Genomic DNA, 25,678 nt, shown 5'->3' with positions numbered 1-25,678 from the left:
TGCATTTTGGGAAAGCAAATCTTAGCAGGACTTATACACTTAATGGTAAGGTCCTAGAGAGTGTTGCTGAACAAGGAGACCTTGGAGTGCAGGTTCATAGCTCCTTGAAAGTGAATTCGCAGGTAGATAGGATAATGAAGAAGGCGCTTGGTAAGCTTTCCTTTATTGGTCAGAGTATTGAGTACAGGAATTGGGAGGTCATGTTGCGGCTGTACAGGACATTGGTTAGGCCACTGTTGGAATATTGCGTGCAATTTCGGTCTCCTTCCCATCGGAAAGATGTTGTGAAACTTGAAAGGGTTCAGAAAAGATTTACAAGGATGTTGCCAGGGTTGGAGGATCTGAGCTACAGGGAGAGGCTGAACAGGCTGGGGCTGTTCTCCCGGGAGCGTCGGAGGCTGAGGGGTGACCTTCTAGAGGTTTACAAAATTATGAGGGGCATGGATAGGATAATAAACAAAGTCTTTTCCCTGGGTCTGGAAGTCTAGAACTAGAGGGCATAGGTTTAGGGTGAGAGGGGAAACTTATGAAAGAGACCTACGGGTCAACTTTTTCACGCAGAGGGTGGTACGTGTATGGAATGAGCTGCCAGAGGATGTTACAATTGCAACATTTAAGAGGCATTTGGATGGGTATATGAATAGGAAGGGTTTGGAGGGATATGGGCCAGATGCTGGCAGATGGAACTAGGTTGGGTTGGGATATCTGGTTGGCATATACAGGTTGGACCGATGGGTCTGTTTCCATGCTGTACATCTCTGTGACTCTATAATTGGAGCCAAACTGAATACAAAGGGAGGGGACAGTTGCCTTGGAAAAGAGGTGAAGAGATTAAGCTCTCAACTTTCTGTCCAACCACAGCATAGAAAGACCAAGAGTGGCATAGTCTCAGCCTGCACAGAATATCCTTTTAAAACTTAATTTGTGAGATGCGGGCATCTCTAATTGTATGTCTCACGGAAAATGTATCAGTACGTCTTTAAGAAATATATCATCACTGTATCGTGGCACGTGACTTGAGGGTACAAAGATCACAGACTCCATCTTCCCTTAGATCACTTGAAGCATAGCATGCAATTGGAAACGGCTGCTCCTTGTAATCTAGTAATTTAAAGTTAGCACAGACACTTATGTGCTGTGAACATGTTTAATTATTCAAGAGTGTAACTCTGACCTCTCCCTGTGCAGATCTCACCTCTCCCTGTGCACCACTAGCTCCAGCCCTGACCTCTCTCTTTGCACAAGACTCAGGTCAGCTGTCAATCACCGTCACGTGGCCCCGCCCACACAGCCGGGTTTCGGTGCGCCTGCGCGGGGCGGTCCTCGTGCCCGAGGGCGGGGCCACGGGGCTGACGCCTTCACGTTGTGTTTACGTTCCTTTCCGCCGGTCTGAGGGAGCGAGGAGCGGGCGGCGGCGGAGGGTCCGGGAGGCGCTCGGCGGACACGGGCCGTCACACACCGGCCGCGCCGCTCGCTCCCGATCTACTTGACGCGGGCGCGTCCCCGCCGCCGCTCTCCCCTCGGTTAAGAGCATTGCTGGAGGTGGGCCAGGTAGGTGTGATTGACAGGGAAGGGAACCAATGGGGAAAGGGGGCTGGCCTGCCCAACCCCCCAATAAGCAGGTTAGGTTGAGACGTGCCCCCTTCACCCCCCCCATCCAGAAGGTTAGGATGAGAGGTGCACCCCCACTCCCACCCCATCAGCAAATTGGATTAGATTAGAATCTGGTTGAGAGCTGCCCCCATGACCCCATCAACAGGTTGAGAGGTGCCTCCATGACCCCATTAACAGGTTAAGATGAGCAGTGACCCCCTGACCCCATCAACAGGTTAGGTTGAGAGGTGCCCCCCCCCCCCCCCCGACCCCATCAACAGGTTGAGTGGTGACTCCCTGCCCCCAATCAGCAGGTTAGCTTTAGAGGCGCCTTCACCACCCACACCCCCCCAACTCCACCCGACCCTGCCAGCAGGTTTGGTTGACAGGTGCCCCCCCCCCCGCCAACAGCAGGTTTGGTTGAGAGGTGACCCCCCCCCCCCAGTCCCCTGCTGTCAAGTTGTGTTGAGAGGTACCCAATAAGGTTAAGTTGAGAGGCCTCCCTATAGGGGGGGTGGTGTGTGTGGTGACTTAGTGGTTAGCACTCCTGTCTCGCAGCACTGGGGACCAGCATTCGATTCCACCCTTGGGTGACTGTGTGCAGCTTCCACGTTTCCCCCTCACATGTCTGCGTGGGTTTCCTCCGGGTGCTCTGGTTTCCTCCCACAGTCCAAAGATATGCAGGTTAGGTGGATTGGCCATGCTAAATTGCCCAGTGTCGGGGGGGTGGGAGGTGCCGGGGTGGGCTTCTCTTCAGAGGGTTGGTGAAGGGCCGAATGGCCTGCTACCACACTGCAGGGATCCTATGAACAGGTTAGCTTGTGGATGCACCTTGCCCTCATCAACAGATTGATGTGGGATGTTGAGAGATGGTCCCATCGAGAAACATTGCGGTAATAGCAATCACATTGTAATAAGGTTTAGAAGAATAATTGCTAAGACATAAATATAGCAACGGTAAATGGATTCAAAAATGTTTTGAATGAACTAAAATGCAACCAGAGAAGAGAATTCAGAAGGGGAAATGACCATGTGGTCGAACACCAGAAGGTATTATTTAAATAGAGACCAATGGAGTTCAGAAAAAGTATGTTCTCTGAAATAAGCTTGTTGTCTGTAAAGTTCCATAAATGGATACGTAAATTAGCATGTGGTTAAGTAAATGTGAGTCTGTTGAAAGCAGATAACAGTGATATTGTTGATGAAAATAAGGAAATGGAGATTTGTTTAATAGTAACTGTTAGTCTTTGCAGTAAAGCAGGGGCCTAAGAAAGACATCTCTGAGCTTTGACCTGCTGAAGGGGGTAAGACATATTAAGAGAATGATTCAGAAAGCAAACAGTATACTGGGCTATATTAGTGGGGTTATATAAAATGAGTTAATGATAAATTTGTATCAAATGGAATATTGTTATGGATTTAGATGTGAAGGTATTGGCGAAGTTGCAGAAAAGATTTTACAGGAATGGTTCCAGGGATGAAGAACTTCGATTACATAAGTAGATAAAAGAAAGGTGGATAGATTAGAGGCAGCATGATGGCACAGGGGTTCGTACTGCTGCCTCACAACGCCAGGGACCTGGATTCAGTTCCAGGTCTTGAGATTGGACCTAGGTGACTGTCTGCATGGAGATTGCATGTTCTCCCTGCGTCTGTGTCTGTTTCTGCCTACAGTCCAAAGATGTGTAGGTGAGGTGGATTGGTCATGCTAAATTGATCATAGTTTTTAGGGATATGCCAGGCTAGGTGGATTAGCCATGGGAAATGCAGGGTCAGGGATAGGATGGGGAGCTGAGTCTGTATGGGATGCTCTCCAGATGGTCAGTGTGGACTCAATGGACACAATGCCCACTTTCTGCACTGTATGCATTCTATGAATTGAGATCCGAGAGGCTGGGACTGTTTCCATTGCGTTTTTAAAAAAAAAAGTTTGACAGGAGATTTGATGGAGATGTTCGAAATCATGAGGGGCCTGGACAGAATAGACATGGTGAAACTTTACCCATTGATAGAAGGATCAAGAATGTGTGAGCACAGATCGAAGGTAATTGGCAAAAGAAATATGAGGACATTAGGAGAAACATTTTCACGCTGCAAGTTCTTAGGATTTGGAGGGCTCTGCCTGAGAGACTATTGCTTGTGGTTTAAATCAAAAGGGAATGATTAAAGTGGAACATGCAGGGTTATATGGAGAAGGTAGGGGAGTGTAAATGGATGAATTACTCATTCAGAGAGATGGCACAGACCCAATGGGCTAAATGACCTCCTCTTGAGTTGGATCTATGATTCTTGAGAAGAAGTGGATATAAAAGAGGAAGAGACTGATAAGAGATGACCAAAACCTGATGGGAAGATGGGTTTTGAGGCCGTGCAGAGGAGAGTGGGTGGTGAGTGGAATCAATGCCACCAAAGGGTCCACCCCCTGGTCAGACAAAGAGAGAAAGACAATTCAGAGTCTGAGAACCAAAGGATGCTGTAAGTAAGATTTGGAGAACATTGCAGAGGTGGGAATGCAGCAAGGCCAGGAAAGAATTTGCTAAGAGTAAATAGTTACAATTTTATATGTCATAGGGCAGCATCCAATGTTGGTCCATGATGGGTGAATGCAACTTCTTGCAGAATACAGTGCAGTTCGCTGTGGTTTGGACCCAAGGGAGTTTGTTGAGGATGGCTAGCCTTTTCAATAATTGTATTCAGACCTGACTAGGTTTGGACTGATGGAAATAGCTGGTGGAAACCTCCTGGGGTTGGTTTAACCACATACGTCCTCCCCACTCCATCATCAGTGGTCGCTATCTGCCTGTGGTCAATTAGTAGACGGTGTAATAGTAATTTCACTGATCCAGAGGCCCACAGGCTAATGAATGCTGTGGTGCCATGGGTTCAAATCCCACTGTGGCATCTAGTGGAATTCAAATTCAGTTAACAAAATCAGGAATTAAAAACCAGCTGGAGTGACAGTGACCATGAAACTATCATTGATTGTTGGAAAATTCCATCTGGTTTGTTCATGTCCTTCAGAATCTGGTCTCCATGTGACACCAGATCCACTGCCTCCTAACTGCTCTCTGAAATGGCTGAGTCAACAGTGTGGTGCTAGAAAAGCACAGCGGGTCAGGCAGCATCTAAGGAGCAGAAAAATCGATGTTTTGGCATTGGCCATTCCTGATGAAGGGCTTATACCCGAAACATCAATTTTCCTGCTCCTCAGATGTTGCCTGGCCTCCTGTGCTTTTCCAGCACCACACTCTCGACTCTGATCTCCAGCATCTGCAGTCCTCACTTTCTCATCTGAAATGGCTGAACGTTGCACAGTTCAAGGGCAATTAGAGATGGGCAGAGATGGCTGCAAATCCCATGAAAGGATTAACCTGAGGCAAACCTACTGACATTTTTCAGCAATTTCTGATTTGGTTTATGATTTCCATTACCTGCAGTTCTTTTTTTAAACAAAAGCAAGCTTTGAGTAAAGCTGATGGGTTGGGTGTGTAATGCTGGTATTAAGGATGAAGGGTCTGTACAAGAGGTGGGTGGCAGAAACGTAAGTCAGAGATTGAGAGAATTCATGACGGAGATGGAACTATCAGAGATGAGCAGGTTAAGATGAGGGCTGGGTGATAATAGGAAGACTTCCAGATTGGATTTCCATGTGGTTGTGCAGACCAGTGGCTAAACAGCTACAAGCAGCTGTTAGTGCGTGTCTTTGGGAAGGTCAGGAGAAGGAGGGCTCCTTAGGGAGGGACTCTGTGTCAGGAGAGTTCCTGTCAGTTTAGTAGCCATTATTAATGAAGTAGATGTCCCAGTGACAGTGAGGTTCAGAAGCAGCACTATTGAGGAAGTGGTCAGACAGACGCCCTCAGGAGATTTGGAACTGGGACATAGTTCAAACACGTGTGCACTCCCATAGCAACACCAGTGACCTGGAGGAAGTGAATGGAGTTTAAAAAGTGAAGTTGTTTAAAGTGTGTGAAATATGAGACAGCAGCAGAGGTTGTGGTTGGGTGGAATCCAGTTGGGCTCCAGTTTAGAGCAAGAGAAAGCAAGGAGGGTGTCCTGGTGAGTGCCAGTGGGTGGAGGGACTGAATAGCTTGAAGAATCACAAGAAAGTTTGCAAGTTCACAGAGGACCAAACCTGAATGCAGGGCCATTTTTTAAATCCTCTTCCACTGTGGATTGTACAGCGTTGAGGAGGCATTTACCTGTATACTAAGGTGGAAACTGGGAAGCTTTCCACCTCCCTGTCTACGCCCCCATTAGGTGTGTGATGGGTAGGTCCCTGGACAGCCTTCCCACTTGGCGACTGAATGAGTCTTTTAAATGACTTAAGTTTGCGCTTGCAGTGGTTAGACCTACACAGCGCAGGGCTCACAATGAGCAAATCTTTGCAACTTCCTTGTGGTCTGTTGGGTCGAGGGAAGGGGAAACTTAGTGCATGATTGAGGGACCCAGCTTCAGGCAGGGGGAGCCCTGGTAGACAGCCTCTTGCCCTTGCTGCTGTTCGCTCTTTACAACACTCTCCCTAGTGTCCCCAGCCTGTAACAGCCCCCCACCACTTCCCTCTGGCCTGGACGCGTCCATGATTTTGACCTTCCAGTGGGTATAAATCTTACAGCAGCAGCTACTGAGCAAAGCTTCAATGAGTGAGACCTCCAGTATCTGGGGTCCTGATACCATACCAGGCATGCCAGTGACCTGTTCATTTCCTGAATGACTCATGATTTGACAGATGGAATAAGGAAATAGTCTAAAAGAGGCAATGCAGGGGTCTCACTGGGTGTCCACTAAGCAGCTGAGACCCCTGTAGCTCCCATTAATCAACCCTTAACCCCCCCCACCCCCCCAGTACAGTAAACAGTAAGGAGGATAATGACTGCAGGATTTTTTGATTTGATTTGATTTATTATTGTCATATGTACTTAGGTACAGTGAAAAGTTTTGTTTTGTGTGCAGGACAGGCAGATCATATCATACAAAGTGCATCAGGGTAATAGAACAGAGCGAAGAATACAATGTCATGGCTGCAGAGAAGGTGTACAAAAAGTGAGATCAACATTAAATTTAAAATTTTAGAGGTCCACTCAGAAGTCTAATAACAGCAGGGAAGAAACTGTTCTTGAATCTGTTGGTATGTGTGTTTAACCTTTGTATCTTCTACCCAATGGAAGTGGTTGAAAAGGATTATAACTGGCGTGTGAGGGGTCTTTGATTATGTTGGCTGCTTTCCCAAGGCAGTGAGAAGTGTAGATGAGTCAACGGATGGAAAGTTGGCTTGCGTGATGGACTCGGCTGTGTTCACAACACTCTGCAGTTTCTTAAGGTTCTGGGCAGAATAGTTGCCGTACTAAGCATCCAGATAAGTGCTTTCTATGGGTGCAGTTATAAAAGTCTTTAAGGATATGCTGAATTTCCTTAGCCTCCTGAGGAAGTTGAGGTGGTGTTGTGCTTTCTTGACCATAGCATTAATGTCAACGGACCAAGACAGATTGTTGATGATCATCACTGCTCGGAACTTGATGCATTCGACCATCTCCACCGCAGCACTAGTGATGTAGGACATAGTCAGGTTAAGGAATTGGCTGACGAAACCTAATGCAGACAGGAATGAAGCAATGCATTTGGTAGAAAGAGTAGTGAAAGTCTTTATAAACTATATGTGCAATTTTAAAGCAGCTGCAGGAAGATGAAGACCTGAAGTTGTACCTGCATCAATATTTGAAGTTTGCAGGACAAGTTGATGAGGACGTTCGTACAGAATATGAGATATTTGAATTTGTTTTTTAAGAATTAATTCATGGAATGTGAATGTTGCTGGCTGGTCCAGCATTTATTGCCCATCCCGAGCTATCCTTGATAAGGTGGTGGTGAGCTGCCTTTTTGAACCACTGTATTTCATATGGTGCAGGTACATCCACAGTGCTTTCAGTGAGGGAATTCCAGGATTTTGGACCAGTGACACTGAAGAAATTGTGATATATTTTCAAGTCAGGATGGTGAGTGGTTTGGAGGGGAATTTGTAGGGGTTGATGTTCCCATATATCTGACACCCTTGTCCTTCGAGATCGTAGGGTTTGTGGGTTTAGAAAGTGATACCTCAGGAGTTCTGGTGAGTTTTCAACGTGCATCTTGAATATCAGTAGCAGAGGGAGTGAGTGCTTATGGATGTGGTGCCAGTCAGGTGGGTTGCTTTTTTTCCCAAATGGTGTTGAACCTTTGGAGTTGGACTCATCCAGGCAAGTGGGGAGTATTCCATCACACTTATCTGACTTGGATGTTGGAGATGGTGGACATACTTTTGAAGGTTAGGAGGTATGTTACTCACTGCAGGCTTCCTTATCTCTGACAAGCTCTTGTATTTTGTTAAATCTTAAATGCACCCTCTCTAGTGCAATCTCATTCTTCCTAAAATATGACCTAATGTTTGAAGGTGTTACAGTAGACGTACTGGCTCAGGTCTCCTGGGTGAGTCTTCAGCTGCATTGAAAGACTGGAGAAGCTCAGGTAACTATGGAGAAACTGTTGCCATGCACAGATGGTTCACTTACCAGAAGACAATGATTTAAAGTTGTTGACAAATGACCTGAGGAAACCTTTTTGTTCAAAGACAGAATTGTTGTGATCTGGAATTTGCTGACTGTGAGGGCGGTGTGATGATCAAAAGAATAGTGGATGAAAATTCAGAAAGAAAGCAGTTTGCATGGTTGTCGGAATGGGCAGGGAATGGGATGAATTGGATATAGAAGAGGTGACACAGGGAGGATGGCTGCATTCTGCACCATTATAATTGTGGTGAAGGAGCTGTTCCCTGCTCTAAATAATCACTGTTTTAGACTTCAAAGTCTGAACCTTCATTGTGTGTAGTTCCTGCACTCTCCATGTGGCTGGTGAACTTGTCGACAGTTGACTGCGGTGCAACAGGATGGACATTGTCTGAGCCATTAGTTCCTACCTCTTTACAAATAATCTAACGATACAACATTTCTCTTATTTTATGAGAATATAATGCCACTTTATCAATTTAGCTGTCCCAACCATTAACTTACCTTTATTTTAGGTGCAACAAAAGGAGGTTAGTAATCAACTTTTAATCATTAAATTTAAGACCGTTTTCTCACTTGTTTTCCCAAAACATTATTCATGGTATTGTTAAAGTGGTCGGATGTTGTGCCTCTATCTTGTAGATTTAACAGTCATTGCTCTCTCTGGTGAGTTGGCACACTGCCCAGATGATGTGGTTGCTCTGACTCATGTAAGAATTGTGCGTTATGTTGTTAATGCTGTGCCACTCGCTGGTGACGTTGCAGTGTGTTAGCACATGCTGCTGATACTGCTTCTGCTGATGATGTTGGTCGATAGTGGTGTTGATAATGGGCCACCACATGCTACTGATGTTGTCTCGCTGGCTGGTGCCTGTCGTTAATGCTGCTGCTGGTCTAGTGGCATAGCTACTCTTTTCCTTAAATGTTTCTTTCTACGCATCCGCAGGAAATGTGGTAGTGACATTGATCCTTTTTGTTCAACAAATTCTGTCAGTTCTCTGGAGGTGAACTGGGTTCACTGGCTGTATATTATTCTTTCAGGTATCCCTTGCTGAATCACTTTACAGAATCACTTGCAGTGGGACACAGGGCATCAGGTTCTTGCCGAAGTCTACGAGGTGAATCCCTGAGTAAACTGCCATCAAAGCTACGTCACACTCTTTGCATAGTACATCAGTTTTGAGTCCATGGGAAACCGTGGACGTTTTCACAGCCTTAGCATTGGGGGAGAGTTGCGTCAGTTGGTGCAGTGACATAGAAAGAGTTGAGGCCTTTCCTGAGGAGTGAGCATTGCTGATTGGGCCAGCACCAGTCTCTCTCATCTGAAGTTGCCCTTCCAATCGTCTTGAGCTGCCGCAGTGCATGTGGTGTAGGTACAGCACAGTGCATTAGGGAGGGAATTCTCGGCTTTCGACCAGGTATAGTGAAGGAGTGGCAATACAGTTCCATGTCGGGACAGTGTGTAGTTCGAGTGGAATCGTACAGGTGGTTGGTTGGCTTTCAGCTAAAGAGGCCATATTGTAGTCAAAGCTCCCTCAGTGCGCCCCAGTCAAGATGCTAATTTTGCCTGTGGCTCTGTTGTGAATTGTCTCAGATGTTGGAAATTGTTATAACTGTTAAATTTTGAGCAGCGTTTTCAGAGTAGGTTGTTGGATACGGATTGATGTGAAGCTCCTAATACAAAAGTATATTTTTGTAGCTTTGTAGTAACAGAGCATCAGTGAAGCGTGAAAAAGACCACATAGAAGAGCTATATAATTGTAAAAACATCGAGTTAAAATGGTAAGGTGGAGGTACTGAATGTCTTATTAATGGAAATGTGATTACAGGGGCAGCTAAACCTTTGTGTTCATGCTGCAATAGAGGAACATAGTTGTGTAACTTATCAGTTCATTAAGGAATAAACATATTACACTAAAAACATTATTCTACTTGTTTCTATATTTTATCAAAAGTATTCTGTCTTATAGTTTGCATTTAACTTCTGAAAAGTTAAGAAGTGTGTCATAGTGTGGGGAAGATCATTAGGTGGAGTTTTGCCCTCTGTATTGGTGTGTTTGGAGGAAGAGAGGGCTTTCAATTTGGTGGGGTTGGCAGGTGGGCACTCCACGACCTTTCTGCTTCCACCCCAATTAAGTCTGCGACAGCTAAGCCTGTGCTCATCCTTGGTCCTGGAAAAAGTCCATTTGCCACAACAAAAAACGGAAATTGCTGGTGAAACTCAGCAGGTCGAGCAGCATCTGTCATGAGAAAACTGCGTTCAGATTTTGGATCCAGTGATCCTTCTTCAGAAGAACTCTCTGCTTTCCGGCTCTGCAGTTCTTTATATTAACTTGATGAAAAGCACATCACCGCTGCCTATTCAATGGGCCTTCCTGAACATTGGTGACTGAGAACTCTTCCTGGTGGGTGAACCCCTAGTCACCTACATGGAATTCCATCCTTAGTGTGACATAATTCGTGTCACTTTTTGACTTTAAAGTTCTCTGCAAAATTGTAAAGTTATGAAAGGCTGTCTACAATTTCAAGTCTGTTTTACTATCTTTGTTTTGACCCAGTTCCTGTAGATGAATGGTCTAAGCATCTGTGTCTTGTATCCCCCTCCCCAGTTAACGAACACCTTGTCAGTCAGTGGCCACAATGGAGTTGAATCTTGATCGCAAAAGGAAAAAGGTAATTTTTTAAAAATCTGATTTTAAAATTTCCCTGTAAATATCTTTTCTGTGTATGGCATTGAAAAATCTTACTCTGTATGCATTGTCTAAATTTACATTTATAATGGAGACTGCCTATGTAAATCACATTGTAAAGCTGCCTTTTACTTGCTGGTGGCATCAAATCATCTCCCTAGAAGCCTATCCAGCACAGAAAGGATGACTCCACTTCTGCTTCCTAAACTGACATGAGTTTGCTTTTCAGATGTTTGGATGTAGGTTTACTCGCTGAGCTGGAAGGTTCATTTTCAGACATTTTGTCACCATACTAGGTAACATCTTCAGTGAGCCTCTGGATGAAGCACTGCTGGTGTTTCCTGCTTTATATTTATATGTTTGGGTTTCCTTGGGTTGGTGATGTTACTTCTTGTGGTGGTGGGTCATTTCCTATGGTGATGTCATTTCCTGTTCTTTTTCTCAGGGGGTGGTAAATAGGATCCATGTCAGTGTGTTTATTGGTAAAGTTGTGGTTGGAATGCCATGCTTCTAGGAATTCTCGTGCATGTCTCTGTTTGGTTTTGTTGAAGTTGAAGTGGGTGGTAAGACATAGGTCGACTAGCTTGATGATACTGCCATTGCTGATGAAGTTGGTGGTGTTTGGTCCATGTGTCTTTGGGTTTTCTAACAGTAGTCAGTGTTTCCTTGACTAGGTTGATGTTGATGGGTGTGAACAGGGCTGTTATGTCAAAGACGACCATTATTTCATCCTCTTCTATCTTGATGTCTTTTGTCTTCAGGAATTCTTGGGTGGAGTGGAAGGCATGGCATGAGTCTTCTACTAAGTGTTTTAGTCTTTGGTGTAGCTGTTTGGCTAATCTGTAAGTTGGTGTTCCAGGTCATGAGACTATGCGTCTAAGGGGGAGCTCCTGATTTGTGAATTTTGGGTAATCTGTAGAAATATGGTGAGTTGGATCCATCTGGTTTCATTTTTTGGGAGTCGGTCTTATTTATTTCTCCAGATTTCTGAAGTTCTTTGAGTAGGGCTGTGATTCAGTTGTGGGGTCGGGTCTATCGCCACTTGTTGGTGAGTGTTGGTATCAGCAGTGACAGTAATGCAGAGACTCAAACAAACAGCTCTGCCAACCATCCAACCCAAACTTTGGGTCCGCTACATGGTGGACACTTTTGTGATAACTAAACAAAGCAATTTGGAGGAAACCTTCAAGCCCATCAATAATACCCTTACTGGCATAAAACTCACTAAAGAGGAGGAAAGCAACAACAAACTGCTATTCCTAGATGTCACAGTAGAGCGAACAGCCAATGGGGAACTTCAAACCAGTGTCTACAGGAAAACAACACTATTGAACTACAGAAACAATCACTCCAACATCCACAAACGAAGCTGCATTAGAACATTATTCCAATGAGCCACCACACACTGCAGCACAGAGGAACTACGCAGAGCAGAGGAAAATCACCTACACAGTGTATTCAAAAAGAATGGGTACCCAATTTCTCAGCAACAAACCCAAACAAGCAGACCAAACACATCCAGAAACCCTAGCCAGAATCCACTCTCCCTACATCAAAGACATCTTGGAAATGACTGCCAGACTACTCAGACTCCTTGGGCATCATGGTAACCCACAAACCCACCAACACACTAAAACAGCAGCAAATGAACTTGAAAGACCATATACAGACAACAAGGAAAACTAATGTCATTAACAAAATACCATGCAAGAACTGTAATAAACACTGCATTGGACAAACAGGCAGAAAACTAGCCACCAGGATACATGAACATCAACTAGCCACAAAACGACATGACCCTCTCTCACTTGTATCCTTACATACAGATAAGGAAGGACACCACTTCGACTGGGCCAACACATCCATCCTAGGACAAGCCAAACAGAGGCATGCACGAGAATTCCTAGAAGCATGGCATTCCAACCGGAAGTCTATCAACAAACACACTGACTTGGATCCCATTTGCTAACCCCTGAGAAAAAAGAACAGGAAATGACATCACCATAAGAAGTGATGCCACCACAGGAAATTACATCACCAACCCAAGGAAACCCAAACATAGAAAGCAGGAAACACCAGCATGCTTCATCTGGAGGCTCACGAAAGATGTTACCTTGTATGGTGGCGAAAATGAACCTTCCAGCTCAGCGTGGAAACCTACAACCAGAACCTGAACCTGAGCTACACATCTTCTCAAAACTCGCCAAAGATTTAGTTTAGAAAAATAAAGGAAAAATAAGACTGATTTTAAAGTGAGGATTAAATCCTACTTGGGCACCTGATGCTATTCTCCCCTTAGCCTGTAAATGTTTACTGTATCAACTGAAGGTTACCTTCACTGCTGACTTCCATGGGCTCCACTTCAGGAGGGTGGGAAATATGAAAACTTCTTCAATATCATGATTGTCACATTTTAGAGTATAAATAAAGGAGATAAATAATTATGTTGTACAGGTTATATAAGAAATAGGAGCAGGAGTAGACCATCTGCTCCCTTGAGTCTATCTGCCTTTCAATAAAATCATGGCTGATCTGTTCGTGGATGTGGTGCCATTTACCCACCTGCTCATTATAAATCTTAATTCCTTTGCTGTTCTAAAATCTATCTAGCATTGCCTTAAAAACATTCAATGAGGTAGCCTTAACTGCTTCACTGGGCACAGAATTCCATTGATTCACAACCCTTTGGGTGAAGAAGTCCTCCTTAACTCAGTCCTAAATCTTATTTTGCGGCTATGCCCCCTAGTTCTAGTTTCACCCACCAGTGGAAACAACCTCCCTGCTTCTACCTTATTTATTCCCTGCGTAATGTTTCTTATATGTTTCTCTAACATTCCCCCCCATTCTTCTAAATTCCGATGAGTATATTCCCAGTCTACTCAATGTCTCCTCATACGCCAATCCTCTCAACTCCGGAATCAACCTAGTGAACCTCCTCTGCATCTGCGCCAGTGCCAGTACATCCTTTCTCAAGTAGGGAGACCAAACAGGACATAGAAACTGTGCACAGTTACCTTAGACCTCAGGTCTTCAGTTGACAAACACCTGACAATCTGCAAGCTTGCCTCTCTTATCTTGAGTACCCTGCGAAAGACAGGTCTGACCCATGACCTCCATCATGGTGGGGCAAGGTGGCAGGTCTGGAATCCACAAACTTGAATGGAAATGGAACCCCATGCTGTTGGCACCAAGCTTATCCACACACTGTGTCCACACGAAGTGAGTTAGATCATAAGACCATAAAACGTAAGAGCAGAGATTAGGCCATTTGGCCCCTCGAGGCTGATAAGTTTCTCAACCCTTTTCTCATGCTTTTTCCCAGTAACTCTTGATTGCCTTGGTATTCATGAACTTATTTATCTCAATCTTAAATATACTCAATGACCTGGCCTCCACAGCCTTTTGTAGCAATGACTTCCATAGATTCACCACTCTTTAGCTGAAGAAGTTTCTCCTTACGTCCATTCTAAAAGGTCTTCCCTTTACTCAAAGGCTGTGCTCTTGGGTCCTAGTCTCTCCTACCAATGGAAACATCTTCCCAACATCCACTCTGTCTAGATCATACAGTATTCTGTAAGTTTCAATTAGATACCCCCTCATCATTCTAAACTCCCTTGAGTATGGACTTAAAGTCCTCAAAAGTTCCTCATTTTTTAAAGTTGAGTTCATGTTGTGGCCATATAGATCTTTCCATCCATGCTTTTATCTGGAGCGATGGAACGTGATGGGAGAAGCCCTGATGTTCCTATCCTCATTGGCTGATTGATACTCAAAGTGTTTGCTTGCATTATCTCAGAAGTGTTATGACACAGAACAAAGCCATTTGGCCCATTGTATGTGCACTCTTCAAAGGGGCACCACTGTCTACTGCGAACCTCCTTTCCCCCATAACTATGTACATTTAAATAATCAACCAATATGAACACACGTTCCTTGGCTGTCCAGTACTGGAATGGGACTTGAACCCTGAGAGACATTGGTGTGATCCAGTTTTTTCCACAAGACCCCTTGTCCCACTAATAGCAAGAGATAACACAGCATTCTCGACATACCCTGGGTACTGACAGCATCATAGTCAGACCTTCCAATTAAAATACACCTTCGAACTAATGAAATACCTTCCAGGAGCGCTCTCAAACAGAATATCCTGTCAAGCTAGAGGACTGGTGGGAAAAGCCTGATTAAGTTATTAAAATGGAGGGAATGAGAGAAAGAGAGGGAGAGAGAGAGAGAGATGGTGATCTAGAGAGATCTAGAGAAGGAATTGCCCCACGGAGGACGCAGGTAGCTGAAAGCACTGCTGGCATTGATGGAGTACTCTGGAATGCGTACACATGGAAACATAGAAGATAGGATCAGAAGTAGGCCATTGGGCCCTTTGAGCCTGCTCCACCTTTCAGTATGATCATGGCTGATCATCCAACACAGTACGATGCTCCTGTTTTTCCTCCATATGCTTTGATCCCTTTAGGTTTAAGAAATATATCTACATCGTTCTTGAAAATCCTCAATGATTTGGCCTTGGCAGTTTTCTGTGGCAGAGCATTCCACAAACTCCCCATTCTCTGGGTGAAGAAATTTCTCCTCATCTCTGTCCTAAAAGGCCTACCCTTATTCTGTAAGGGTGGCCCCTGATCTTGACTTTACAGTCATCGGGAACATCTTCCTGGATCTATCCTGTCTAATCCTGTTTAAATTTTATAGATTTCTGTGTGATCCCTTTCATTCTTCAGAATTCCAGTGAATGTAGTGCTAACGGATCCAGTCTCTCCTGCAGACATCCCAGGAGTCAGTCCGGCAAACCTACTTTGCAGTTCCTCAATAGCCAAAGCATCCTTCCTCTGATAAGGAGACCAAAACTGCACACAGTACATATGGTGCACTCTTACAAATGTCCTCTATAGTTGCAGCAAAACATCCCTACTCCTGTCCTCAAATCCTCTCGCTATGAAGGCATCTCTTCAGCGCCTGCTGCAGCTGCATTCTTACTTTCAGTGACAGGTATAATAAGGACACAGAGGTCTCGTGGCACCTCCTACTGTCCCAATCTGTCCCTATTCATGTAATAGTCTACCTGCCTGGTTTTGCTACCAAAGTGGATAACTTCATCTTTGTCTGCCTTTTTACTTCATCTGCCATGTATTTTGCCCACTTTCTTGTGCAAATCTCACTGAAACTTCTCCTCATACCAATCCTCCCATAAAGCTTGTGTTATTTGCAGATTTGAAAATGTGACATGTACTTTCCTACTCTAAATCCTGCATGTATATTGTGAATAGCTGGGGTCCAAGCATTGCTGCCTGTGGTAACCTGCTAGTCACTACCTGCCACTCGGAGAAAGACTGGTTTATTCTAACAGTTAATTTCCTGTCTGCCAAACAATTCTCTATCCATCTCAGTACACTTTCATTTTACATGCTATTCTTTATGTAGGACCTTATTGAAAGCCTTCTGAATGTCCAAGTAAACCTCACCTACTGGCTCCCATCATCTACTCAATGAGTTACATCCTCAAAAAGTTCCAACAGATTTATCAAGCAAGACTTACCCTTCCAAACAGTCTGCTATTACATCTTTCAAAATGGACGTGAGCATTTTCCCCACTACCAATGTCAATCTAACTGGTCTATAATTTGCTGTTTTCACTCTGCCTTCCTTCTTAAATATTGGAATTTCATAGCTACTGTCCAATTCATAGGAACTATTCGAGAATCTATAGAACTTTGGAAGATGACCATTAGTGCATCTGCTATTTCTAGGGCCGCTTTCTGAAGTACTTTGGGATGAAGGTTATAAGGTCTTTAATCCCATTAAATTCTCCAATACCATTTCCCTACTAATAATGATTTCTTTTAATTCATCTTTCCCTTTAGAACATGAGTTACCCTATCTTTTTAGGATATGGTTTGTGTCTTCCTTTGTGAAGGCGAAAGTGAGGACTGCAGATACTGGAGATTAGAGTGGAGAGAACATAGAACATAGAAAAATACAGCGCAGTACAGGCCCTTCGGCCCTCGATGTTGCGCCGATCCAAGCCCACCTAACCTACACTAGCCCACTATCCTCCATATGCCTATCCAATGCCCGTTTAAATGCCCATAAAGAGGGAGAGTCCACCACTGTTACTGGCAGGGCATTCCATGAACTCACGGACTCGCTGAGTAAAGAATCTACCCCTAACATCAGTCCTATACCTACCACCCCTTAATTTAAAGCTATGCCCCCTCGTAATATCTGACTCCATACGTGGAAAAAGGTTCTCATGGTCAACCCTATCTAAACTCCTAATCCCCTAAGAGTGGTGCTGGAAAAGCACAGCAGGTTAGGCAGTATCAGAGGAGCAGGAAAATCGACGTTTCAGACATAAGGCTGCTGAAGGGCCTTTGCCTGAAATGCTGATTTTCCTGCTCCTCGGATGCTGTCTGACCTGCTGTGCTTTTCTAGCACCACACTTTCGACACTTCCTTTGTGAAGACAGAACTAAAGTATGTACTTATGTGGAAGAAGCCTGGGTTTGGGGACACAGGAATGTGGTCAAACCAGAGGAGGTTACAGATGTTGGGAGGTTAGAGGGTGATGAGAACAATAATGAGAACTTGAACGTTGTGGTGTTGCTGGATCAGATGCCAGTGCAGGTGAGAAAGCACAGGTGGTGATGGCAGAACGGATTTGCAGATGTTCAGCTTGCAGGGTAACCCATAATGTTTCAGAAAGATTGAATTTGGAGATCACAAACACACGACTCGAGCATTTCAGCAGCCTTGGAGACAAATATAGAAGTTCTGAGAGGGAGGAAGTGTGTGGGTGGAAGCTTGTCACGGGATCAAATAGGATGCCAGTCTTGCCTGGTTCAGCTTTAGACAGTGGCAGTGACCAAAGACAATGCTTCCCATTCTCCCTGTATTTAGATTAGATTCCCACATTAGAGTGTGGAAACAGGCCCTTCAGCCCAACAATTCCATACCAATCCTCCAAAGAGCAACCCACCCAGACCCATTCCCCAACATTTACCCCTTACTAATCCACCTAACACTATGGGCAATTTAGCATGGGCAACTCATCTGACCTGCACATCTTTGGACTGTGGGAAGAAACCGGAGCACCCAGAGGAAACTCACGCAGACACGGGGAATATGTACAAACTCCACACAGTTGCCTGAGGTGGGAATCGAACTCTGGTCCCTGGAGCTGTGAGGCGGCAGTGCTAACCACTGTGCTGCCTATTTAGCTGATGCAATTTCTGCTTATCCATTACTAGAGAGAATCAGGCGTCTGAGATTATAGTGAGGTGGAGCTGAGTGGCATTTACACCCATATGGTAAGATGTGTTTTGGGGATGATGTTACTGAGGTGCAGTTTATAAATAAGAAATAGGTGGGGGAAATGATAGACCGATCCTTATGCACTCACAAAGTTAGGCCATTGCTTATAATTAGGAAAAAGTGAGGAGTGCAGATGCTGGAGATCAGATTACATTAGATTACTTACAGTGTGGAAACAGGCCCTTCGGCCCAACAAGTCCACACCGACCCGCCGAAGCGCAACCCACCCATACCCCTACATTTACCCCTTACCTAACACTACGGGCAATTTAGGATGGCCAATTCACCTGACCCGCACATCTTTGGACTGTGGGAGGAAACCGGAGCACCCGGAGGAAACCCACGCAGACACGGGGAGAATGTGCAAACTCCACACAGTCAGTCGCCTGAGTCGGGAAGATCAGAGTCGAGAGTGTGGTGCTGCAAAAGCTCCAGTATCCGAGGAGCAGGAGAATCGGGCATAAGCCCTTCATTCCTGATGAAGGGCTCATGCCCGAAATGTCAATTCACTTCTGATGCTGCCTGACTTGTTGTGCTTTTCCAGCACCCCACACTCGATGTTGCTTATAATTTTCAAGCTGTGACTGAATAGTAGGTACGTACAAAGCCGTTTCTGACTTTGGTTTGTGTAGTACTATGCTAGGGGCACGGACTTGGGAGATGAGAGCAAGGTTGGAGTGGGGGCAGCAGTTGCAAAGTCAGAGAGGCCAAGGGTGGATTTGTTTGAGGCAATTTACAATGACAACAGAATTCAAGTTGAACTGGAGCTGTCAACAATATGAGCTAACTTAAGCAGGAACAAGAATGGCTGGGAGTTCAGCGGTATAATGGGAACATGGCCAAGGGGGCAGGGGTTAGGCCTGATGGAGCTAGTGAAGGCAATCAGTGGAGTTAATAGCACCAACAGGAAAGGGCTCAGGAATTTGACATTGTTCAGAATGAGATTCACTCACCTCTCCAAGCCTTGTATAGGCAGGTGATACCAGCATCAGACTGAATAAAGTGGAAATATAACATCTAAGGCAAAGGCTCGCCCCTTCAATTTTGTCCTTGTCCCTCTCATTATTTTGAGGCAGGATATGGAGTTCTTCTCCCAGCTGGCTCCTGTCAGGTGATGTGAGGACCACAGGTCCTGCCCAGAAAGCCAGTGACCTATTGCTGCAGGCTGGTTCACGTACTGTCCTCGTCCTCAGCTGGGGATGGGGCAATCGTGACAAATAGCCATGCCCACTGTTTAAGTCACTGAAGTGCAGGAATTACTCAGAGGCCCTGAGCAGCTGACAGTAAGGGATGGGATAGAGATAATTCAGGGAACTGAAACAATTGAGAATGATCACCTGGACACGCACATGCTGCACAGACTTTTCATCTAAATGTTTTGGCTTTGTGAATATCTAACTTATTCACTAAATTTGAATTCTGAGACTTCTCAGTTGCAGGTCATTCAGGAGAGCCAACCCCTCTGGTTTTGGTATGTGAGATCCTCAACATTTGGGGTGCAGAATGCTGGCCTGGCCACTGGTGGGGTGTGAGCCCTTCTAGTTTTGGAGTACAGTGTCAGTTTCTTTGATTTATGGGTGATGTAAGTTTGGAAATACAGGCTCCTCTGGATTTCAGAAGGGGGATGGCTTGAGGTCTGGGCCCCTCTGGTTTTGGAGTTTGGGTGTTTGGGATTGATTCTGTGGGCCCCTCTGGTTTCAGGTGTGGAGTTTTAGGGTTAGGGCTCCTTTGCTTTTGGAATGGGGGGAGGGGATTGAGTTTGGAGGTTCAGGATGCCAGACCCTCTGGGTGTGGAGTTTGACTTTTGAAAAAGCCTCCTTGGTTTTAAGTTAAAATCACTCAATACCAGGTTAAAGTCTGACAGGCTTATTTGAAAGGACTAGCTTATAGAGTGCTGCAACTTCACCAGGTGATGAAGGAGCAGCGCTCCGAAAGCTAGTGCTTCCAAATAAACCTGTTGGACTATAAATTGGCGTTTTCCGATTTTTAAACTTTGTAACACCCCAGTCCAACACTGGCACCTCCACATCATGACTTCTTGCTTTTGGTTTTAGGCTGGGGGGGTGGCTGACCTTCTGACACAGCCGGAGTAACCTTGATCTGTTTTGCTTCAGGTCTTTGTGCAGTTTCAGGATGGCAGGAGGATGATGGGGGCTGTCGAGCCCCTCAGTGCCCTCTCTCGCTGGTACCTTTATGCCATCCACGGCTACTTCTGCGAGGTAATGTTCACGGCTGCCTGGGAGTTTGTGGTCAATTTCAACTGGAAATTCCCAGGGGTAACCAGCGTTTGGGCCCTTTTCATCTACGGCACCTCCATTATGGTGGTGGAGCGGATGTACCTTTACCTGAAGGACCGGTGTCCAAGTGTGGTGAGGTGCATCATCTACACCCTCTGGACCTACGTCTGGGAGTTCTCGACCGGGCTCATTCTGCGTCAGTTCAATGCCTGCCCCTGGGACTACTCCCAGTTTGATTATGACTTCATGGGGTTGGTGACACTGGAGTATGCTGTGCCGTGGTTCTGCGCCTCTTTCATTGTGGAAAAGCTGGTGATCAGGAACACCCTGCGTTTGCGGTTCGATGAGAACGGGGAGCCTCGCACCCCAACCATTTCTCCACCGACGCTGTGGGGCCACTTGAAACTGAGGAAGGTCGAGTAAATCACTCGCTTTCGTTTCCTCGTTCGATGGCAGCTGGAGTTCGGGAATCTCCTTGTTTACATTTCCAGACTCGGGAACAAACAACAACGGGACCTCAAGCCAGTTCAGAAAACGGTTTATTTCTGTGCTTTTCCCTTATTGGGAATGGAGAAGCCCATTTCCATTGCATTCTGACTCTAGTGCAGTACAATCTGGTTAAAGTGTTACTGCAACGTCCTCGCTCCCAGTGCATGCACTGTCCACTAACAAGTATTTGATCCTCACTGACAGTGCTCTGCCTGGGGCTGCACAGAGTGGGACAATTTAGTATTTATAACAACTTCTTTCTGTTCATGAAATAGCCGAGACCAACCCAACGAGAGACAGCTCCTGCATGTTCTGCTGTTTTTATGCTACTCAACTTGTTGCTATTGTAAAAGGATGTGGGAATTAAGTGTATTTGTGAACAAGTCACACAATGTAGTGCATAATTGTCCACAAACACACTTTCAATACGGTTCACCTGTTTACCAAAAGGAGGAGTCAGTGATCAGACATTGTTCAGGTGTGTATAAAGTGAACGGTTTGCTAGTCGGGGTTGAGATCTGTCCACCGGAGAGGTGGCTGTGTGCGCGTGTGTACATGTTTGGAGCCCAAACAACTGACACAACTGCATGTGCCCAAATATTTTCTGAGGGCTGTTCCCAGATCCAGATCTGACTTGCGCATTTCTGCTGTGTCATTACAATAAAAAGCATCCTGTTGAGGAAATGGCTGCCATTTTCTGTTTTCAGGATTCAACCACCCTGTCCTGAAAGAACAACTGTCCCTGGAGTGAAGTGTTAGAGGTTATGTCACTCGACTAGGAATCCAGAATTTTGGGCTAATGGCCGATGTTGAAAGTCTGGAGTGAAAGATCAGCCTAATGGTATCCATGTAACCAGTGTCGTTTGCTATAAAGATTTATCTAGTTCACTGATGTCCTTTTATAGGAGAAAATTTCCCATCCTTCCCTGATCTGGCCTACATGTGACTCCAGGCCCAGTGAACTGGCCTCACAGGACAGTTAGGGATGGGTACCAAATGCTGGCTTAGCCAACCTACCATTGAATAAAAGCTGCAGGTGCTCCCTTGCTTGAGGGGGATGGACTGTGGTAAAAAAGGTGCATGTGGAAGGTTTTACATCAAAGAATGATTTTTACTTTTTCGTGGGATGGATCACTGGTGACGTCAGCATGTGTTGCTCATCTGTAATTGCCTCTGAATTTGCCAGCTAAGTCATTCCAAATAGCAGTTGAATCAGCCACATTGCTATAGGCCTGGATATAGGCCAGATCAGGTAGAAGGCAGATTCTCTTCTCTAACAACCATTAATTGGACTCAATGAGTTTTCATGGCAACTGATAATAGTTTCACAGTTACTGTTGCTGTGGAAACTCATTTCCAATTCCTGACTTAAATTCTGCTGGGATTTGAACCTGTATCCTTAGCATTAACCTGGATCATTGGGTTACTAGTCCAGTGACATTATCCCCCCTTGGATACAGGCTGTACAGGCCAACATTTATTGCCCCACCCCTAATTGCCCTTGAGAAGTTGGTGGTGAGCTGCCATATTCAAGTCCATGAGATTTTGGTACATCCACAAGGCCCACAACTTGGCCCAGTGACACTGAAGGAAGGGGGTGGGGTTTAATGCCCAAGGCAGGATGGTGTGATGGGGAATTCGTGATAGGTTGGTACCACGTATCTGCTGACTTTGTCCTTCTAGACTGTGGTCAAATGGTGCTTTAGATGGCCTGTGCTAACTGACATGTTTCACTTCCCCTGTTATCCTGTTGGTTTAACCTCACCAGTGAGTGAGCGTACTCGCACTGAAATGAATCAGCAAATCAAAAGAGGAAATAGAATGGAGTCAACCCCACTGCATTACACTGTTTTGCAGCACAAGGGTCTGGTCTGTGAAGCTTGTGCAAGATTGCAGCTCTGCAGAACCCAGCCTGAGCAGAGTATCATTGATATAGCTCGTTATCAAATCACCCATCCTTAAATGGTTACCCTCAATACATCACCCTGCTGAGACATCCCTACCCACAACCCTCCTTGCCTAGCCAATCAGACATCAAAAACCACCTCACCTCATCACTCAGCTCCTGTCTTCAGTCTATCCCAATCTCAACCTACCCATTGGATCCTAGAATGGCTGCCACCTGTGCTGTGACCATTCAGCCCATCGAGGCTACAAGACTTCTCCACTTAGCCATGGTAAATGTGGGCTTACAGGGAGAGGATGGGATGGGATGGGATGCTGTTCAGAGGGTTGGTGTGGACTTGATGGGCCAAATGGCTTCTATCTGTCCCATCATCATTTCCACATTGACCCACAGGAGTAGAATCAACATCTCCCTTGGAGTCTTCAAGCCTTAAAACATTCTGATTAAACCAGGCCACACACAAATACCTCATCATCTTATCTTTGCTGTTACACACTGATTCCTCCTGTCACTTTATTTCTTGCCCCATCTGAGAGTTGTGCAATTTTTCACATTAACCTCTTCCTCTCCTCCAGTCTGTCCAGCTGACAAACTCCTCTGAATGGGAGACACTGAGCTTTGATGAGCAGCAGCTCCCCTCGCCCCTTCCTGGGGCACATCACCCAACAGTAACATGGGGCAGGAATACCAAATTGATCCCAGGGGACAAGCTGCTGGAGAATGGAGAGCACCACCTCCCTAAATAAAGGCAAAAAAAAAAATCAGTCTCAACACTATGGACTCCTTCACAGTTGAGTGTCACTCCATGCAAATGGACTCACAGCATCACGCTGAACAGCATTTGGGAAATATTACTCTAGAGGGAGCCACACTGAGGCTGTTCAGTGGGTCGAGGTTTGTTACTCTCGGTGTTTGGTTTTTGGGTGGGGGGGTGGGGGGTGGGGGGTGTATGGTTTTTGGGTGGGGGGTGGGGGGTGTTTGGCTTCGAAGAGAAAATAGTTACTCCACACGAACCATTTTGCATCAATGCACAGAGGAGAGAGAATAGATACAAATACAGACACAAGACATGACATGGTGGAAACGGCTAGCTCTTCAGCCAATCTCGATGATGCAAGGAACAAAGCACGACATTCCCAGATTCCAACCTTGCCGGCCTCAATCCCAGCTTTTGGCCTCAACTTGGCTCCAATCCATCAGTTTTAAACTGGTTTCAATCTGACCCTGTGCTGGACGTTCACTGAACAGGTTGGCTCATTTTGGGATCCAGCAGGTGGATAGTTGGCCAGCTCAAGTCGCAACGTTCTCCATTAAGAGTGGGTTCCTTAGTCGATGCAGTGAAGAGCAAGAGGTCCCAGGTTCTGCAGAGGTTATGTTGGTGGGGGGCCATTAAGGTAGGACAGCGTGAAGTGAAACGGTAGAAACGTGTTTCTCCGGTGCCAGTTACACTCCTGGATCACAATGGGAAAAATGAGGAGGACTACAGCCAGCAGCACAAGCATCAGTGACAGAATGATGGCCACAACCACAGGGAGGAGAGGTAGGGTGGAACCAGTACAAGGCAATCTGCTCTCCATGGAAGGAGGGGATGGATGGTGTAGCCTGAAAATTCACAACACAGTGAGCATTACGCTAAGCAGGAGAGGTATCAAGACTAATTGATCAATTAATACTGAACATGTGCCAATTTGTACACACTCAAAACTGAGTTGGCAGCACTGGAGCCTCAATAACATACACATACTGGCTCCCATGTGAGACTCTGGCTGCAGTTTCCTTATTGTCTTTCCACATGGTTGGTGGATACAGAGTGTAGCTCTAAAGGTAGGACAGAGGATGTACAAGGGGCAATAGAGCACTCACCTGTTCCTGTGCCCATCCATGCTTCCGGGATCACTGTATGGACCCTGACTATTTTCCAATGTGATCGAAGTCTGGGTTAACAGACTGTAAGGGTTGAAAGACGACCACTTCATTACATGGTGATGTAATGTTCTGACATCCTCAAATCAGTGGCCACTGGGAAAACTCCAGCTCCAACCAGTGGCATTTGAGGTTCATCGCTGGCAACCTCTCTCTGCCCCATGAAGTCAAGTGAGGTGCTGTCTGTTGCAGGAAATCAGGGTTTACAGCACTCCCGCCCCTGACTGCTCCCAATTTGGAACTACACCTCAAAGAGTGTTGACCCCAGTGTTACCCCGAAAACTCCAAAAATAAGGAATCTCAAGGCCACATTTATCATTGGGAGCCTTTTCTGTTCCTTACTGACTAATGTGGAAGGCTGCAGAGGGACTGGGGCTAACTGAATAATTCTTTGGAACAGTCTGCACAGTTGCCTTCTGTTGTGCTGTATTACACAAACATCTCTACTCACAGCCTGTCAAGTCCTGTAGCCATTTCCAGTGTGGTTGTTCCTCTCTCGCTAAGCTTCTGTTTGGGCTGTTGGGAAAAATTAAGCATTGGCAGAAGTTCAAGCAAATTCCATTAAACCAACAGTTCCCCTGACCTTATCTGGAACAATCCAATCCCAGCTTATGTGGCCCTTCCTTTCTCTCATTCTGTGTCCCTTCCCTCCTTTTTCCTTCCAAACAGGTCTGATTCCCATCTGTTCCTCTAATTTCATTCCTGCCTCACCACTTCTCCCTGTGCCCACTGTCCCTTGTACCCCCTCTCCCTCTCTGACCAACCCAGTTCTCCTGTGTTGTCCTCTCTGTCTACTATCTTCCTTACTCAGCCTCCCCCCACAACTAACCAGAACTGACAACATTGACTAATTATTTTTTTAAGGCAATATTCAATTCTCTTGGAATGACTTGTTTTTCCTGCAGCTTTTGCCTCTAGTTGGAGTTAGACAAATCCTCTCGTTTCGTTCTAAATCCCCAGGAACTGGCCTTTTCAAATCAGG

The 25,678-nt window shown here is 45.6% G+C and overlaps 2 protein-coding genes across 3 annotated transcripts in view; one reads left to right on the top strand and one right to left on the bottom strand.

Moving 5' to 3' along the window:
- The first annotated feature begins 1,341 nt into the window (after positions 1-1,341).
- LOC132836714 (transmembrane protein 229B-like) lies at positions 1,342-21,551 on the top strand. 2 transcript variants are annotated; one of them, XM_060856119.1, is made up of 4 exons: positions 1,342-1,551; positions 9,171-9,247; positions 10,739-10,802; positions 20,256-21,551. In XM_060856119.1, exons 3-4 carry the CDS (start codon positions 10,770-10,772, stop codon positions 20,799-20,801), a joined length of 579 nt encoding a protein of 192 aa, XP_060712102.1. In that variant the 5' UTR covers positions 1,342-1,551; positions 9,171-9,247; positions 10,739-10,769; the 3' UTR covers positions 20,802-21,551. The 2 variants fall into 2 exon arrangements, with proteins under 2 accessions (XP_060712102.1, XP_060712101.1); XM_060856118.1 differs by lacking the exon at positions 9,171-9,247.
- A 2,048-nt stretch (positions 21,552-23,599) lies between these two features.
- The window catches only part of LOC132836641 (nesprin-2-like), a 41,113-nt gene continuing 39,034 nt past the window's right edge, over positions 23,600-25,678 (bottom strand). The window contains exons 11-12 of the mRNA XM_060856032.1: positions 25,148-25,212; positions 23,600-24,375 (exon numbers count right to left, since the gene is read on the bottom strand). Coding sequence (XP_060712015.1) covers positions 24,144-24,375; positions 25,148-25,212 — 297 coding nt within the window. The 3' untranslated portion in view covers positions 23,600-24,143. The remainder of the gene's footprint in view (positions 24,376-25,147; positions 25,213-25,678) is intronic.

This window comes from Hemiscyllium ocellatum, chromosome 47, assembly GCF_020745735.1.
Source record: "Hemiscyllium ocellatum isolate sHemOce1 chromosome 47, sHemOce1.pat.X.cur, whole genome shotgun sequence".
Lineage (NCBI taxonomy): Eukaryota > Metazoa > Chordata > Chondrichthyes > Orectolobiformes > Hemiscylliidae > Hemiscyllium > Hemiscyllium ocellatum.
Note: the sequence above shows the minus strand (reverse complement) of the source record. Positions and strands in the feature narration are given on the sequence as shown.